General features: G+C 36.4%; 2 protein-coding genes across 5 annotated transcripts; one reads left to right on the plus strand and one right to left on the minus strand.

Annotated features, from left to right (window-relative positions):
• The first annotated feature begins 4,778 nt into the window (after positions 1-4,778).
• On the plus strand, positions 4,779-11,079 carry LOC107760575 (uncharacterized). 3 transcript variants are annotated; one of them, XR_001642430.2, is made up of 8 exons: positions 4,779-4,907; positions 6,336-6,470; positions 7,840-7,945; positions 8,649-8,822; positions 9,478-9,966; positions 10,108-10,216; positions 10,491-10,571; positions 10,751-11,079. XR_001642430.2 is itself a non-coding variant. In XM_016578646.2 (8 exons), the coding sequence occupies exons 2-7, from the start codon at positions 6,423-6,425 to the stop codon at positions 10,550-10,552; spliced, it is 966 nt and encodes a 321-aa protein (XP_016434132.1). In that variant the 5' UTR covers positions 4,779-4,907; positions 6,336-6,422; the 3' UTR covers positions 10,553-10,571; positions 10,751-11,079. The 3 variants fall into 3 exon arrangements, 2 of the variants coding, with proteins under 2 accessions (XP_016434132.1, XP_075102592.1); XM_016578646.2 differs by having other exon boundaries at positions 10,108-10,194; XM_075246491.1 differs by lacking the exons at positions 4,779-4,907; positions 6,336-6,470 and adding an exon at positions 7,165-7,347 and having other exon boundaries at positions 10,108-10,194.
• An 801-nt stretch (positions 11,080-11,880) lies between these two features.
• LOC107760581 (cystathionine beta-lyase, chloroplastic-like) lies at positions 11,881-17,447 on the minus strand. Of its 2 annotated transcripts, none has more exons than XM_016578651.2 (13): positions 17,347-17,447; positions 16,704-16,860; positions 16,343-16,488; positions 16,111-16,181; positions 15,942-16,033; positions 15,495-15,582; positions 15,307-15,418; positions 14,994-15,090; positions 14,818-14,899; positions 13,892-14,009; positions 13,228-13,335; positions 13,021-13,123; positions 11,881-12,330 (listed from the first exon to the last, which is right to left on the minus strand). In XM_016578651.2, exons 1-13 carry the CDS (start codon positions 17,407-17,409, stop codon positions 12,155-12,157), a joined length of 1,413 nt encoding a protein of 470 aa, XP_016434137.2. In that variant the 5' UTR covers positions 17,410-17,447; the 3' UTR covers positions 11,881-12,154. The 2 variants fall into 2 exon arrangements, with proteins under 2 accessions (XP_016434137.2, XP_016434136.2); XM_016578650.2 differs by lacking the exon at positions 17,347-17,447 and adding an exon at positions 16,975-17,328.
• Positions 17,448-17,664: the final 217 nt, after the last annotated feature.

A 17,664-nucleotide genomic window follows, 5' to 3' on the forward strand; every position in this document is an offset into this window, starting at 1 on the left:
ATCTACTGGGGGTACCCTGCTGGTCCCCTCACCTACTGCTGTATCTCTCCTCTGACTAGCTGTAGTCTTCCTAGTCACTGTCATCTGTGCATGCAAACGCCAACACGTAAGTTTAACTCAAATTTCCTCTAACTCAGTTCTACAACATGATTTAGATTTGAAAGAAGGGTAAACAACTCTTAAATGCCCTGTAGTCCCCTGCTTATATAATGTGGTGCACAACACATCTATAAACAAGACCCTGCTAGACACGACTTGTAAACTCCCTAGGACAGAACTGCTCTGATACCACTTTTGTCGCGCCCTGAACCTGGGGGCGAGATCGGCACCCAGTGCCTCATCTATCCTTGCGTACCAACTTGCGACAAGGGACTCTGAACATATAATGTCATACTTTGGCCATGGGGCCACATTGCAAGATAATTTACGAAGCAAAATATAAAATTGAGCGAAAACTACCGGTGACTAAACATCAATATAAAGATGGGCCGAGAAAGCCGTCATAGCTACTATGACTGACAAACCAACAAAATATACATACAAGGCCTACAAGCCCAACATACTGCACTAACTGACAGAATATGTCTACAAGCCTCTACTCCTGGATGTACTGTGATCGGAACAGGGCCCCGATATAGGATGTACATAAAACTCTAGACCCGGCAACTCCGAAGGACGTAAAGCTTACCGATAAAGCTGAACTCGGGCAACACCTACTGAGGAGGTCTACACGTATGTCTGTCTGAACCTGCACACATGAAATGCAGCGTCCCCGGAAAAAAAAGGACATCGGTATGAAATAATGTACCGAGTATACAAGGCAATAAAATAACTGAAAACTAAAACTAAACTGATAATAAAATACTGAAGTAACTGGGAATCAAAGATAATTTGAAGATATGCTTATATGCTGGTACTGACTCAACCCTCTCAATATAGTAAGTAAAATAATTGTCCGGTCTTATAAGGCTCGGTATATATATAACTGCTCTGCCGTAGTAGGCTCGCTCATAGGTGCTCGATCATTCTAGGCTCTATATCTCGGCCAACTGGGCTCGCTCATAGGCGCTCGGCCACAGCAGGCTCGATATATAACTTACCATCTGATCAGAGGTTGCCCAATAGGGGCCTGCCCATTGATTATCGCTCGATGGTAATGAAAATATTGTAATATTGTATATATAGGCTCTCTGCTCTCTTGGCTGGAAGAAGACAATACTCAATTAAATATGAAGTCCCGATAAGGAGAATACTGCAATTTATGAGACTAGGATAATATATATAAATTCAGAAGTATGAACTTCTCTTTATGCCTCGTTATCAAATACATGTAATTACGAGATCATGCCAAAATGAAGGAAGGGCTTAGCCTTAATATACCTGGAGTAGGGAAAAATTCGTATGATACTCTTGAGAAGGATTGCACCGTACACCCTTAGAATTGCAAAATTTCGTTGTTATTACGCAGTGCAATTTCGTATGAATTCCTTTACTAATCCACGAACTACTGTTGCTATTGTAATACGAAGTTTCATATAAATTTTAAAATTCCCTCAACATTCGTTCCTTGTTTTGCCTTTCTGTTTAATTCCCTCACCAAAATGAATTTGATATCCATTGAAGATAAGTTAGAAATGACTAATATAAACTCCACTTCTTACGTGTTGGCAAGGGATGGATTAAGAATGTTGTCCATGTGCCTCCTAATTTAATTATCTAAAGGCAAGAGTCACTTAAATCTTCCTCCACTTGCTGCCACGTGGGGAGGCTTTATCCCCACCTACAATTATCCATAAATCCTTAATTACATGGTTAATCTTCCGTTAAACTAATAATTAATCAATTATCCATATAATTACGAATTGTCTCAAATTACTTAAAATACTACTCATTTTTAATACACTTTATACATCATACTATCATGGTCATATGTTACTTTGTATGGTACTAGTCCATAAATATTGGGTATTATAGCTCAGACTGTATTTTATCCCAAATCGACAACCTTCAACGAAACTCATTTTCTTTGATTCGTTTACCCCTTTTCTTTCACGGAACTTACTTATTGCTTGTTATAAATAGCATAAATGCTTATAATCTCAAGAAAATCTCATCCCCGAGTCTATGTCAATTAATTAAAGACGAAACTTTAACGTACGAAAATGCGAGATGTAACACAATCAAAGCCCAACTAATCTTCTAACACCTCCCGTAAAGTTGGAGGGTGGTTCGCTACACCCAACTTGCTCAAGATGGATCGGTGAGCCACTACAGGAAGAGCTTTAGCTAACATGTCCGCAAGCTGCAGTCTGCTAGGCACAAAGGATAAAGAGATGAGAGCCTCATGAAGCTTTTCTCGCACAAAATGACAGTCAAGCTCAATATGCTTGGTGCGTTCGTGAAAAAGGGATTTCGAGCTATATAGATGGCAGATTGACTGTCATAGTGAAGGAAAACTGGAACAATCGAAGCAACGGACAGCTCATTGAGCAACATGGTCAACCATGCCAACTCTGCAACGACTATTCACATAGACCTGTATTCTGCTTCAGCAGAAGAGAGGGCAACAATTTGCTGTTTCTTGGACTTCCAAATTATAAGGCACCCCCAAGTAGAACCAAATAACCACTAACAGATTTGCTAGAATAGGGACAAGTTGCCCAATCAGAATTGCAGTAAGCTTGAAGAGAAAAATCAGGATCATTAGACATAAGCAAACCTTGACCCAAAGTCCCTTTGACATATTTAAGCACATGAAAGGCAGCAGTGAGATCAGAAGAAGAAGGAGCATGCATAAATTGTCTTAAAAACTGAACAGAAAAGGCAAGGTCGGATCTAGTATTAGTGAGAAAATTCAGTTTCCCAACCAACTTTCTGTAAAATGTAAGATCAGGCTAGAGCTCCTTAGAATTGAATTTGAATTTCATAGTAACATCCATTAGACTAGCTACATAAGTACAATCCAAGTAGTTGAACTCAGTTAAGAGATCAAGAGCAAACTTCCTTTGACAAACGATCACCCTTCCAGGTTCTGACAACACTTCCAAACCAAGAAAATAGTGAAGATGCCCTAAATCTTTTATTTTAAATTGATTGTCCAAAAGAAGTTTGAGGGAAGACATTTCTTTTTCATCATTCCCACTCAATAAAATGTCATCTACATAAACAACCACAATAGTAATAAGACCATGACCAGAATTAATGAAAAGTGAGTAATCATTCTTAGAAACTAAATAACCCATGAAAATAAGCGATTCACTCAACTTGAAATACTATTGTCTAGAAGTTGAAATAAGAAATCAACCTTTTTTACTCCCCTAAAATCCCAAGAAAGACTTTATCTCGTTGATATTCTAATGGTTTTAGCAGTTTTCAAGATTTAGAAATTATTCAGAAGATTGTCAAAAAATCTCACATTAGTTTCATCTCTTATTATTTTTTATTCAAATTTTAAGGGCATTATTGACAAATTAAACATCTTGTGATGAAGCTAGTATTTGTAAGGATTACTTGCAAAATAAAAAAAACTCTTTTGATATTGTAATATCATTTATACCTTTGGGTTAAACTAACGCTAGCCATAGAATCTTCTAATTTTGTCACAAATTTATTTAATCAATCACAAGGGACTAAACCAAATAAATAAATATAGTATCTTGTTCTGTTAAGATGAAAGTAGCTTTATCTTTATTGTATATTATTAGTTGGGCATTGTGGCCTTCGATCAAATAGTATTATAATTTTGAAACTTCATACAATTATGTTTGTATGAAATCATGTTGGATAAAGAAAGGAGTGAAACGTCTCTGAAAATAAAAAAAGTTATAGGATCCTTTGAAGTTGGCAAGAATAAATAAATTAAGCCACCTTGTTCACTCTTCTATCCTTCCTCATAGCCATTTTAGAAAAAAAATACACCAATAATAGAACTTTATTCCCCACCAATTTTGGAAATACTCTCCTTGTTAAATCTAACAATCAAAGTAAGTTAAATATTCGACACAAACTAAGCTTTCACCTTTGGCTAATTTAAAGGTTTAAAATTGCTCAAGAACATATTTAAGGGACTAATTTAAACCTATATCAAACATAGTGGGCCATATTTGTATTTTATCAAGAATAAATAAATTAAAAACTTACAATATCTTTAAAAAAAATGATCAAACTCCAAATTTTACCTTCCTAAAAGTAAATAATTAATAAAATTTTATTAGTACGATAATTAAAATATTACTCCTTCATAAATAAATACAAATTAGTTTAAGATATCAAATTAATAAAAGTGTATAACAATGAGGGACAAATGAACTAAGACACGACCAATAACAAGTGAAGATATAAATTCGCAATACTATGTCTCATTATTAGAGTTATGCTCAAGCTTCATATTTCTATCGATGAATAGAACTTTTATCATTAATTTGTTAAAGAATTTTAAAGGTCAACGATATTAATTAGGAAATTCGATACGTGATTTGCGTTAGAACTGTTAGGTGAGCCCCGAGCGTTGGGCGTTAGGCGTGTTTAGGGTGCACAGTTGGGCGCTTGGGGCGTAAGCCTCACAAAACTAAGCCCCATACATGAGCCCCATGGCATTTTGCAAGTGCCCCGCCCAGGGGCGAGTCCCAAAAATACCTTTTAAAACACTGATTAAATCTAACAATCAAAGTAAGTTAAATAATCGACACAAACTAAAGTTTTCACCTTTGGCTAATTTAAAGGTTTAAAATTGCTCAAGAACATATTTAAGGGACTAATTTAAACCTATATCAAATATAGTGGGCCATATTTGTATTTTATCAAGAATCTGGTGTCGGAACAAACTTTGCAAAAGGAGGAAAACGAATCTGGAGTTCTATTTGGCTCCGTCAGCGAGTTGATTTTCCGGCCAACTGATTACGAGGAAGGTAATTTTGCCCTAGAGTTCGTTCTTTTTCTATCTTCATTTAAGAAAATGGCTCTTTTTATGTTTAACAAATTTTGATTTAATTATTTAATGCAATCCCGAGGTGATTGACCCTTTAAACATTAAAGATTCAGTCTTTGTTATGTGAATCTATTTTATGTGATGTGATGCTGATCCAACTCTTTATGTTATCTGCATGAATTTTGAGTTATCTCTGTGCTATAGATTTATAACTTGGTAGGCTATAAATTACTAGGTTTTTTGTCCTCTTTCCCCGTTCCTCTGTGGTTAATTTGTAATTTTTGCAAAAACAAAAATCTAAGACTAAATAATTAAGAATGAAGTAAAAACTAGAACTTTGAATCACGTTCCATACCCTTGTGTTCCAAAGATAAATATCATAGCTTGTTATCAGCTGCGGGTTTTGAATACTTATATAGGAGGTAGGAGGTTCACTTTATGTAGCAAATGGCGAGTGGAAGGCTATTTTTGCGCAATCTCCCATTGTCTTCCTATAGTTGTGAACTATTTTCTGTTCCAGTTGTGTTGCTCTTGGTTGCTCGGGTTGTATGATGTAAAAGCAACTTGATGTTGATTTCTGTATAGTTTTTGAAGGGCATACCAATCCAAGGAAAACTTGACATGTCATAATTTGGAAAACTGATATTTCGGTAGTCCTACCTTTAAGGACATTTTTAATTTTATTTACAAGAAGACAGCTTCTACCTAGTCTAAATAGTACTGTTAGATTCCCATTTTGTCTATCTGAATGATGGACCGAGATGGTTTAGGTGTTTTCCTTTTTGTTCTGTCTTAGGCTATGGAGTGGGGAATGGGTAGTGCTCAATACTTTTCATGCAAGTCTCTTTTCTCCTGATTTTCTTGTTCAAACTACATGCTTTTGCCTCCAGCATCATTCATAGGGAAAGTTGAAGTTCGCATTAAAGGTCGAAGCTTTCACGTGGGGTCTTGTCCTTAGCACATTGAACGTGAATGACATGTTTTTCTTTTGCTTTTTGAGCATGTGTAGGCTGAAGAACACTATATGGTGAAAATTGTAATTTTTTTTTAATATCTCCTGTTGCACTAGGTTCTGGTGAACAGTTCTTTGTATTACTTTATTAAATTGGTAGAAAGAAAATTTTTGCCTTTTTAGTTAACAGGTCATATATTTATAATGAACTAAATAGGGAGCGAGTCGATAAAAAAGGATAGAAGGAACATAATCGACAAACGTCAGACTGGTTGTACTTATTCAAATGCTTCAACTTTCATAACCTGTATTTTGATGCAGTTGACTAATGCTATAGCATTACATGTCTTTCACATTTGCAAGAATATTTATTCCTTTAATTAAAATTCTCCTTTTAGGGTGCTTTGGCAAATTGTCTCAGGACAAAGATTTTAATTTATGTATTGTTATGTGTAGGCTGATCAAACTCTCCTTTGCCAAGTCTTGTCAACACGGATTGCATAGAGGTTCTATTAAGTGCATTGCACATTGGAAGATTGTAAAATGTCTAGTGGGGAGGTTAAAAAAGTCTCGCGTCAAGATATTCAACTGGTGAGTCTTGAGCCACTTTCATAACATTATCTCTAAAGATTGGACGTCTAAATCATTTAATAGGGCTTGAATCAACTGGACAAAATGGAGCATACACATTTGTTTGTTAATATGTGAAGCAGGTATCTGATTGACCCTTGTGGAATTTTGTAGTTCAATACATAAAACTTCATACTTAAAATTCCTTTATGTTACATCCGATTAAGATATCTTAATCCTTCAACAGGTTGTGCCTTACCGCTCATATCCACATAATTGTCTTTTTCAATTAGGGAGAGTCCAAGGCCAATCAAAAAAATAATTAGAGAGAATCCAAGTGAACAAGGCTTGTTATATAAGCAGAGTCCATAGTGAACAACTGAGGCTGGTGCTTGAACTTGTCAACCTAATTGGCTTTAGTCTGAATGCCGACGAGGTGTCATGTTTGTCCATCTAGATTGAGTTGGTCACGCTTGTTGTCATGGGCAATAACCAGAGCATTGCTGGTAGAAATCATTTAGAATGGTACTGTCTAGGTCAATTATGGATTTCCGTCTTAACCTGAATCATCCGCATGTAAGAGCACTGGATGACCACTTTCTAGTTGTTACTGAGCACATACATTCAATGAGGTGATATGAAGGATTATATTTTGACATCCAAATACTTGGTGAATTCAGCATTGCTATTATAATTTTGGGCCCTTTTGTATCAGTGACTTCCACGGATGATTCTGAATAATTTGAGATGGAGGATGCTGCTCTTCTTTTTTACCAGATTAATAAACCTTAGCTTCGTAATGTCTGCGTAGTATTGGTGGTCACAGCTGGCAAGGCACTTTCTATCAATCATTATTGCATGACATAAGAAAGATTTTCTAGCAATTTGGAAAAGAAAGGCAAGTATTAGTAAACACAATTCACTGACAAATGGATCTTTTAACTTTCGCATCCAGTTTGAAGAGATAAACTACTACGTCTATTCACTGCTAAGTCACGTTGTCTAAATTCTTAGGGAAACTTACATAGAGAATTGTACTGCAATCACAGCCCCCCCCCCCCCCCAAACAAAAAAAAAAAAAAGAGAGAGAGAGAGGAAAAAAAGGAGGACGATACACCTGGGGGATCATATATTTCCAACTTTTAAAGGGTGATGGGCTTCTGAGTGGAGATGTAGAGCTTTACATGCTAGGTTGATTACATCCAAATCTCTTGTAGGTTTCTCCAGCTCGACATTTAATGCTTCACAGTTGTTGACCTACAGATATTGTTGCTTTTTAGCTGTTTTTTTTTTTGTGTTTAACTGGTGATAATTTAACCCTTGGGTTTCTTAAATTGTTTGCGTGGTACAAGCTCTTGCCTCTCTTTAAGCTTTGTTTCTCCCTTGTCAGGTGCAAAATCTCATAGAAAGATGCCTGCAGCTTTACATGAACCAGAAGGAAGTTACCACTACCCTCTTACATCAGGCAAAGATTGAGCCTGGTTTCACTGAACTTGGTAATTCCTTTCTCTTTTCATCTGGTTTCTTCGTTTGCTAATATGAAGCTTTTGGAGAGTAGACTATTTATTGGTATTTTCAGTTTCTAGAAGAGAAAATACTTAGTAGGTGTCAGGACATTACTTCAATTTGCAAATAATGAAATATTATTTTCAAATTGATTTTTGTTTTACAATTTTGTTCATTATTTCAACTTCAACTTGAAATATAAAATTTGAAATTGAAAATCCAGTTTTGAGTATTTCGAGTGAACTTCTCGTACCTCTATTTCATGGATAAATTAGTAATATAAAGGGCAGCCCGGTGCACTAAGCTCCCGCTATGCGCGGGGTCCGGGGAAGGGCCGGACCATAAGGGTCTATTGTACGCAGCCTTACTTTGCATTTTCTGCAAGAGGCTGTTTCCACGGCTCGAACCCGTGACCTCCTGGTCACATGGCAGCTACTTTACCAGTTACGCCAAGGTTCCCCTTCGGAAAAATTAGTAATATCTGGAAAATAAATTTTAAGTTCAGAGTGCCGAAAATGAATTTACTGAAATTTAGACAATTTAAGGATTCTGCCGAGTTTTTCATTAGTTAAGATCTGTAAACAACGTCATTCTTGAAAAAAAAAAAAAAAAGATCTGTAAATAAGGTTTTTATCTATGTGCTCCATGTGTATCTACATGAAAGAGATGAATGTGATCTTGAACTTTTTCCAGTGTGGCAAAAGCTTGAAGAAGAAAACCAGGAATTTTTCCAGGCATATTATTTGAGGTTGATAGTGAAGGACCAAATACAGAGATTCAATGGCTTGCTTCACAGACAGCTTGAAACAATGCAGATATATCAGGCTGGTTCCAGTGCCATTTCTGATGGTTCGCAGATTCGGCCAAGTAAGATATAACTAGCGGAGATTCTTCTATTGACCTTCCTGGAGATTATTGTTGTGTTTGAATCTCTTTCATTGTATTGTGAAATTCATAATGGCTTCACTCCTGCGCCCAACACATTCTTCAACCATTCTTCTTGCTCATATTTTTACTTAGTTTTTGCCCTTAAAATTGTCTGAGAATATCTTTGTTAGTAAAGTTTTAAGATGGATACTCATGGGAATGATTTGACCCATCATTTTAGTGAAGATAAATTTTGTAGTTATATGATGTCGAATCCCCGGACAATTGTATTTATGTTACATGAAACCAAGTTTCTCTACAAAGAGCATCCCATCATCAAAACTGATTAGAATATATTGGATGAACTATGCTTTCTCTTTTCTTTTTTGATTGTTTACCTTGGTCTCTAGGCTTATATTTCTATGGAATTGGCATCTGCTTTTTGAGTTTGTTTTGATTCAGGGTGAAGTAAGAGGCATAAAATTGTATAGTTCCTATACGCAATTTTTTCGACTGCTGGTGCGACACTGCCAACACAATATTGTACATGCTTATACACTTGGGTGCCCATCTTGATGTTTCAATCTAGCTTTCATCATCTTCTTATTAATTGTTACATAAGGTAAGTGACATTATGGTTGTTAAATATTGGTAGTGCCTCAGAACTCAACGTGTCAAGCGACAGAACATGCTGGAACTAATGTGAAGCCTGAGAACATAAACCAGAACGTTAATGCCAATTTACCTCACGTATACACTAATGGTGCGTCCTCACTTCAGCCATGTATGCAAGCTTCTGTTGATGTCTCTGCTAATGGAAGAGGAATTGATGCATCAACAAACATGCTATTGGCTCAGAGCTCAAATGTGGGAATGATGCAAGGACAGAATGGGGGGATGATCAAATCAGAAGCGGTTTATTCAGGCAATTTGCCGTTCCTCTATGGTACAGAGAGCAATATCGTGGAAGCTCATCCAGAAACTGGGGATGCATCTGGTTCATCTTTCAGCAGCGGAGAATCAAACTCTCAAGTGCTGAATGAGTCTGTATTGGACGCTGATTCAACTTCGTTTGGGTTCTTGGGGCATATTCCTCGAAACTTCAGTTTGTCAGATTTAACAGCAGATTTTTCCAATAGTTCTGGTTTGTGCTTGCCCTCTCTTCCTAGTTAATCACTTCTGTGCAGAGCTTTATCTCTCTCTCTCTCTCTCTCTCTCTCTCTCTCTCTCTCTCTCTCTCTCTCTCTCTCTCTCTCTCTCTCTCTCTCATTTCTGCTCCTTACAGATATATTGGAGAGCTACTCTGGATCGGCCTTCCTAGCAACAGATACTTGCAATTTCCTGGATCCTCATGGTAGTGAAGAAAATCAAGGTTGTGTGGCATCTCAATTCTGGTATTCTCTTTCTATAGCTACTTTGGAAAAGAAAGTCGCACGACTCAATAGCTCTTTCGATCTTCTTTCCTGCATATCGATATTAAATAGAACGACTTCGTTTCTTGACGTACCTAATAAGAGCTTGTTAGAAGAAAGCTCCTATATTGGACTTATAGGTTGGATGCTTGTTTTAGGTCATAAAGTGCTCACATGAAGCGGCACAAATTAAAGAGGTGATTTATGAAGAGTTATGGGCAGCTACCAATAATAATATCTACTTAATTTTCTGCAGACATCAAGAGATTGGATGCTATATCAGAAGGCTTGAGTTACGATGATTTTGCTAGCGATTGACTGAACTTTCATTCAGATGGTACCATCTTGCAACTTTATCCTAAATATGTAAACTATCATGTTTAGAAATATAGGTTGCACCTATACTCCAGCTTAATGTCCTAAGCTGAGCAATTTTTATTCTTTGTATAGTATTTGTTGGGTTAACTCCTATGACTATCACATTTTATTTAGTTTGAATGATTTCTATCATTGCAGTTCCAATTATTCCAGTACAAATGTTCCGTAAGTACGATTGCGAAAGTGGAAATGCTTCGACCCCTTTTTGAAGGCATTGGTTGGTTTCAATCAAGGTTATAACTCAATCGATATGGTTGATCATGCATGGGGTATGGGGAGTAGGAAATAATGTAATCTAAGAAGTTGTGCAAAATGAGGTGAGTCATAGAAATTAGAAACATAGCATATTATGATGTATAAGTTGTAAATAGGGCTGTGATTGTGAAGATCTGATGCAATGTGTACTCAGAATAATTGAACGTTTGTTTTTCTTGGATTTCCTTTTAATTTTATTGTGATTTATCCAATCGAAGGCTTGAACTTGGATGATTGCTGATGTGTTCTCAAAGCACGCAGGTATTGGTGTCAATGGCTATGGAATCATTTCACGAAGGGAAATTTGTCATTCAACTCTTTCTTTAGTTGTTGCAAAAAGGTTGACTTTTAAGTAGTAGTCTCGTGTATTTATGATTTTATTCTCTGCCTTGCCCAGAATATGACTTGGCACCTTTTGTTAAAAATTTTTTTTGTCTTCAACAAAACCACCAAGAAGTTGCTAACTTTTATTCTTTTTGATCAGTAAGGTTTCTAAGTTTTAATATTGAGAATGAAATAAAAATAAGTTGAGAGAAGAGGCACACTTTAGTTGCACATAATATTTTCAAGATAAAAGATGGAGTAGTTAAAGTTTTATGGTTACTCTTAAAAGACATGGAAGTATCTACAAACAATAGCTTCCCTGCAATAGATGCTAAAGAAGAAAGGAAAACAAAAAAAGGCTCATCTACAAAAATCAAAATGGAGGTCTCATGCGTCTGGTTTTAGATGTATAGGTGACGCTAAATTGAATGTATGCTGCTTAGGAAGTGGAATGGGTTTCAACTTTTCATAGTGCCATGGGGAAGGAAAGAGAATTCAGCCACCACATTTTCATTGTTTAGATGACTTTTTAAGCCTTGCTATAATCAATTTTTGCTGTTGGTTTAGATTCAGATATATGCCTATTTGTTGTTTAATTGGTTTAGTTTGTTATGTGTGACAGTTGACAGCTGTTTTCTTGTCATTAAATGCTCTGGATTATTATAGAGTCAGATAAAAGAGTAGAAATATTCGACTGTTGAACTTGCGCAGCTTCATTTGCTTATTTCATTCTTTCCAGAACCAACAAGTGCAGAAACAACAAGATGACATTTAACATCAGGCCTTTCATCACCTTTAGTTAAGCCAACTCTTTTGATTTTATGAACTAAAATCAAACTGACAACTAAATGAGAGAGCACACGTTGAGAATACAGAGTGCCAGCTAGTGATCGCGTGATGCAACAGGCATTTATTTCGAAGGGCATCAAGATTGGCATGAGATAAACTCTAGTGCTTCTCAAGTTATGCTGGCCCAGTTCTAAGTGCATTGTCTAGATCGGCTATCAAATCGTTAACATCTTCAATCCCAACAGAAATTCGAACTAGATCCTTAGTAAGACCTCTAGACTCGCGTACTTCAGCAGGTATAGCCACATGCGACATGAAGCAAGGCAGACATATGAGTGACTTCACACTTCCTGCAAATTTGGGGGGGCCAGAAATGAGGATTGAGTCAAAGTAAAATGTACTAATAGAACGGATGGCATGTAAATGAGGCATACTTTGCAGATTTAAACACCCACCCTTCTAGCAAGAACAAAGATAGCTCACTAGGAAATCATTCACTTCAGTCTGTAACTTCATCCTGTGGACTGCAGGTTTTTCGTTACAGCCAACAAAAGGATACTTTTTTTGCTTTTCGGTGGTAGAGTAATTTACAAATTTCCTTATATCCTTTTTATTCTCTGCTTATTTTAAGGGGGTATAATGGACTGAGCGATAACTCTATAAAAAAATTAATGTCTGAATCTCAGCTATTTTTCCTCAAGTAAACTAGCCTAAGAGGGAACTGATTCGACACACTATTCCAAAGGAATTCACTTCCAGAGCTAAAATGGAAGTGCTAATAAATTTCTGCATTTAATATCACATGCAGCGTCGGTATTTCTTACTTCTCGATCTATTCTATTATAGAGGTTCATAATGAATTAAGATTATCTATCCATTTTCCTTCCCTGAGCTTTACAGTGACAAAGCAAATGTTGCCTTTGTTAAAGAAGACAAAAGTGCAGATGTAAAAGTTGAGATGCGATTTTTATGCATTTTCTATAGGTAAAATTTGAACTTTAATATTGGAAAGAGAGGATAGAGCACAAAATGAAACTCACCAAAACTGACAGTAATGCTGAAGTATTTAGTAGCCTCAACTACATGCTTAGAGAGTGCCAATGACCCTGTAAAAAAACTCAGCACAGATCCTGCACCCTTGGTCTGTACCACCAGCATGAAAAAGTCAAATGCCAACTGAAAACATAAAGAATATTGCTGCTAAACTTAGAAAAGTAAAAGTTAGGAATAAATAATGATCAAAATACCTGAGAATAGTGCAAAGATCTACCAGGATGGTCGGGAAGACCAGCGTAGTTAACCTTCTTTACTCGAGGATGAGATGATAGAAATTCAGCAATCTTTTGTGCATTTTCCTGCCATATTGTGGAAACACACAGCGCCCATATATAATGTAACTTCGACAGAATGTTTTCTGAATGCTATGATTGTCAGGCAAGCAATCAGCCAATCACCAGTAAAAAGTATAAATAAGAGGAAAATAGAACTCTGAATTCAAGCAAAAAGAAAAAGATAGCAAGAGAATTCTCAAATAGGAAGCGGAAATATTCCAAAAAGGACATCTAATACATGAACCTTTAAAAATTACTACTGGGGGAATAGAGCTCCATCAACTAGTAAACTGTAAAAGGATGTCATACAATTTATAAAGGACAAAATTTCCCTTTGTTGAATTTCTTACTGGAATTTCATACATTGTCCTCTTTTATCGCCTTCAATTATCATATTTCCACATCTAATGGAGTGCATATGAGGGTTTATGAGTAGGTGTATGTCAATAGTCCCAAAAGTTTCTCGCCCTCTCTTGGAACAGGAATAATATATTTGGCGTGGGAAGGTATATGTCTGTGACAAAAGTGGTATAGCAAGTAATCACTGCACAGAAAGCTAAAAAGCAAGCAAATTTAATACCTGCTGCTTTAATACACGCAGCGCCATTGTTTTGATCCCTCTTAAACAAAGCCAGCAATCAAATGGGGCTAAGCCTGCACCTTCTGAATTTTGAAGGAAGTACACATTCTTTGCCAAGCTGGTGTAAATGAAAGATTATTAGCACAACATAAAATATACACAAAATAATCAGTGAGACACAATGCATTGACATCATTTGCTTTTGTTTATAAATTATATATATATATATATAACTATGTGTAAATTGAACATCCGATCAAGTCAATGAGCTAATGTTAACCTTCACATTCGGTTAAAAGAGACAGGACTGCCTACAGAAAAAATATGTTATGGACCAGGAGCTATACACAATTTTCTCACACTCAGTTTGCTGAGAGAGCTGCATAAGGGGAACTTATCATAGGCAATAAATTAATTCGATACTACAATATCTGAACAAGATATGTCGAAAAAATGTGAATTCAATTGCTTATATGTGCTGGGATTAAAATTTCTGAGAATCGTCAGGTGATTAAATCTTTTAGGAGAAATGACCTAACAAGAAGGTAACATCATTTGTCACCTTTGAAAAAATCATATATTTTTAAAAATAAAATTAGCATTTAATTCGAAGTAAAACATGACTTTTGCACTCCAAACTACTATTTTATAGATATTCCTAGTGTTCTATGGAGGTATGTTAATAACTTCCCAAGAGACCGAGTATGCAATAAAGACTTAGTAATTGAGACTTCAGGTAATATTGAATATACTAAGCCAGATGACCTAATAAGAAGGTTGCTTTTCAAGTATTTTACGTTTGATCTCCTTAATCTGATAGGTTTGACCATTAAAGCAACTCAAGGAAACCAAGGATGACATGAGAAAATATGATAATCGTAAATCAAGCCATGAAACCAATATGATCATATGAAAGAAGAAAATACCTTTCTCCTTTAACAGCGAGTACACCTCCCATCAGATCACTATGTCCAGATATAAACTTAGTAGCTGAATGCATCACAAAATCTGAGAAATAACAAACCATTTAAGGTAATCAGCATCTTGCGAATGTTACCACGAGAAAGTTCATGTTACCTTAATAAGAAGTATTTGTAGATACCTGCTCCGAGCTCCAAAGGATGGGACAGTACAGGGGACATGATACTGTTATCTACCAGTACAAGAGCCCCATGTGCATGAGCCATCTCAGCTATTTTCTGGAAAAAGTCAGTATGACAAAATGCATATAAGAAAAGTGAGTAATTATCTATTGAAATTCTTTTGATGAAGTACTTAGTCTCATTGACGGCATCAAGAAGATTCAGTGAGTATAAATTATGAATTGATATTTAATAGACTTCAACATATCAGCAATCAAGTAAAGAGGGAAACAATATTTGCATAGTCTACATATGCCAAAACCGGTTACTCACACGAATATCACAAATTTGTTGACGAGGGTTGGTTGGACTCTCCAGCCATACAAGCTTTGTATTTGGTCCAATTGCAGAGGCAACCACGTCTAAGTTAGTTGTATCCACCCGTCTGTTAACAAAGTAAAGGTTAAAACACTAAAAACCAAATAGAGAACTAAGTTCATTCAGAAAAAAGAGATACTAACTTCACTATAACTCCAGTTTTTGGAATTACTTGTGACAACAGGCGGTCAGAACCACCATACATATCATCACCAGCCACAATCTCTTCACCTAAGAAATTAGCATTGGTAGAGTTAAAGACGTTCTATAGCTAGGAATCCGTAGCTTGTGGAGATACTAAACCAACTTGCAATAACATGTCTGTTGAAAATGAAGTCAGTAACAAATATTAATAAAGAAATAACTAGCAAAAAGAAGGTATCTTTTGCTTTTTCATGGGGCGAGGGGGGTTGGAGGGAGAGAAAAGAACATGCAAACACAATTAAGGTCTAAAAAAAAAGGCATAAAGCATCTCTCATGAGCACAATTAACTTACAAGCAAAAGCGGTAACCACAATTTTTTCTCAGAATAAACCAGATATGTATATTGTTCAGCCTTTCTAATTTTGTATGAAGAATTTTGCAAGTACCAGTTCCAAGAAGGCGAGCTACAGCTGCTAAAGCAGTCATTCCACTAGTAAAGCAAAATGCTCTATCTGCTTTCTCAAGCTTGGCAAGGAGCCTGAAAAGTTGAAAGGAGATAATGGTAAAACACAGAAAATGTTAGCACCTAAGTTCCTATTAGTAGCTGTAACATACCTTTCCAGTACATCCCGTGTTGGATTTCCGCTCCGTGTATAATCATAAGGTCCAAATTCCGTGGCTGAAGGCTGCATAAGGATGTATAGTTTTTCATGACTCATGCAAATGAGGAAAAGTTATTAAAATATCATTTATTTATACAAAAATGAATTGCTTGTTGAGTGAAAATGCAGCTTCAAAGTCATATAATGAAGTAGATTTCATTGCCCAAGAGCTCACTCAAACTTACTTGCTTAAAAGTAGACGTTTGATACAGTGGAGTACTCATAGCATCATAAGGATCAAACTCATTGCTGAAGTTCATAAGCATTGTTGAAACACTAGGCTCCATTGGCTCCCCAATTTCAATATCAGGTAATTCCGTAGCATCCATATCTGCCATCAGTTAATATGTACTATAAGTCCTGAGAATAAAAAGGGCAGCCCGGTGCACTAAGCTCCCGCTATGCGCGGGGTCCAGGGAAGGGCCGGACCACAAGGGTCTATTGTTAGCCTTACCCTGCATTTTTGCAATAGGCTATTTCCACGGCCTGAGAATAAAGAACTAAAAACATTTTTATTCTTTGGCTACAAATAAATTTGGTACATACCGTCCGTTAAGTCAGCAACACAATCGACCAAAGCTGCTGTAGAGACATCCATCTCTCTGTCTCTTGAGCAATTCAATTGGAATTTTTTCACCCTTAATGTTTGAGTTCCATTCTCATTCAAGTTTGCTTTGCAAACACAAGTCACTGGACATTTTACCTGTACATTAGCACAACCTTCTATCAGATGCAACATTTTCTTGATAGGCTGCCAAAGAAATTACCAAGTGGAGTAGTCCAGTATTCAAAACAATTAGAATAAAAAAAGGACAACCCGGTGCACAAAGCATTCGACGTTCACGCAGGGTAAAGTACCGCACTCCAAAGGCTGTGATGTAGGTAGCCTACCTGATGCAAGCATCAGTGGCTGATTCTACGGCTCGAACTCGTGAGTTATAGGCCACACGGAGACAAAACAATAAGAATAAGAAACAAAAAGAAAGAGAATTTTCTTTGCACATAGAGATTTTCTTTAAGCTAATACCAGCATAAAAAAAGTTCTTTTTTTTTTTTGGTTTCTCAAGCTTAAATTAACTTAATATACAACCCAATTCAAGATTTTGTATACTCTTTCTACCCTAACAATTATTTTTTATTCCAGAAACAAGACAAGATTTTGTGTATAGAGGAAGTGGCAGGTAAATACTTGGTTGTTAAGGTAAGCAGGTAGAGTAGTGAAGGCAGATTTGGGAGACAGAGATGATGCCATTTTTAGTACACTGAGCAATGTTATGAGTGAGGTTTAATGTACTTTGTTTACCTATATATAGGAGGCAGAAATTTTGTCCATTTTACCAGTGCCTACATAAGTGGAACAAACTAAAGATAACAGGCCCTATTCCTAAGTGATGGCTAAAGAAGAATACTCAGAATATTTCTCTCTTTCTTCACTCTACATTTGACATGTGTTACTGCACAAGAAGTTTCTAACTAACAAGTAGACTGTTACTCTGGAGATTTGGAC

Source organism: Nicotiana tabacum, chromosome 23, assembly GCF_000715075.1.
Source record: "Nicotiana tabacum cultivar K326 chromosome 23, ASM71507v2, whole genome shotgun sequence".
Lineage (NCBI taxonomy): Eukaryota > Viridiplantae > Streptophyta > Magnoliopsida > Solanales > Solanaceae > Nicotiana > Nicotiana tabacum.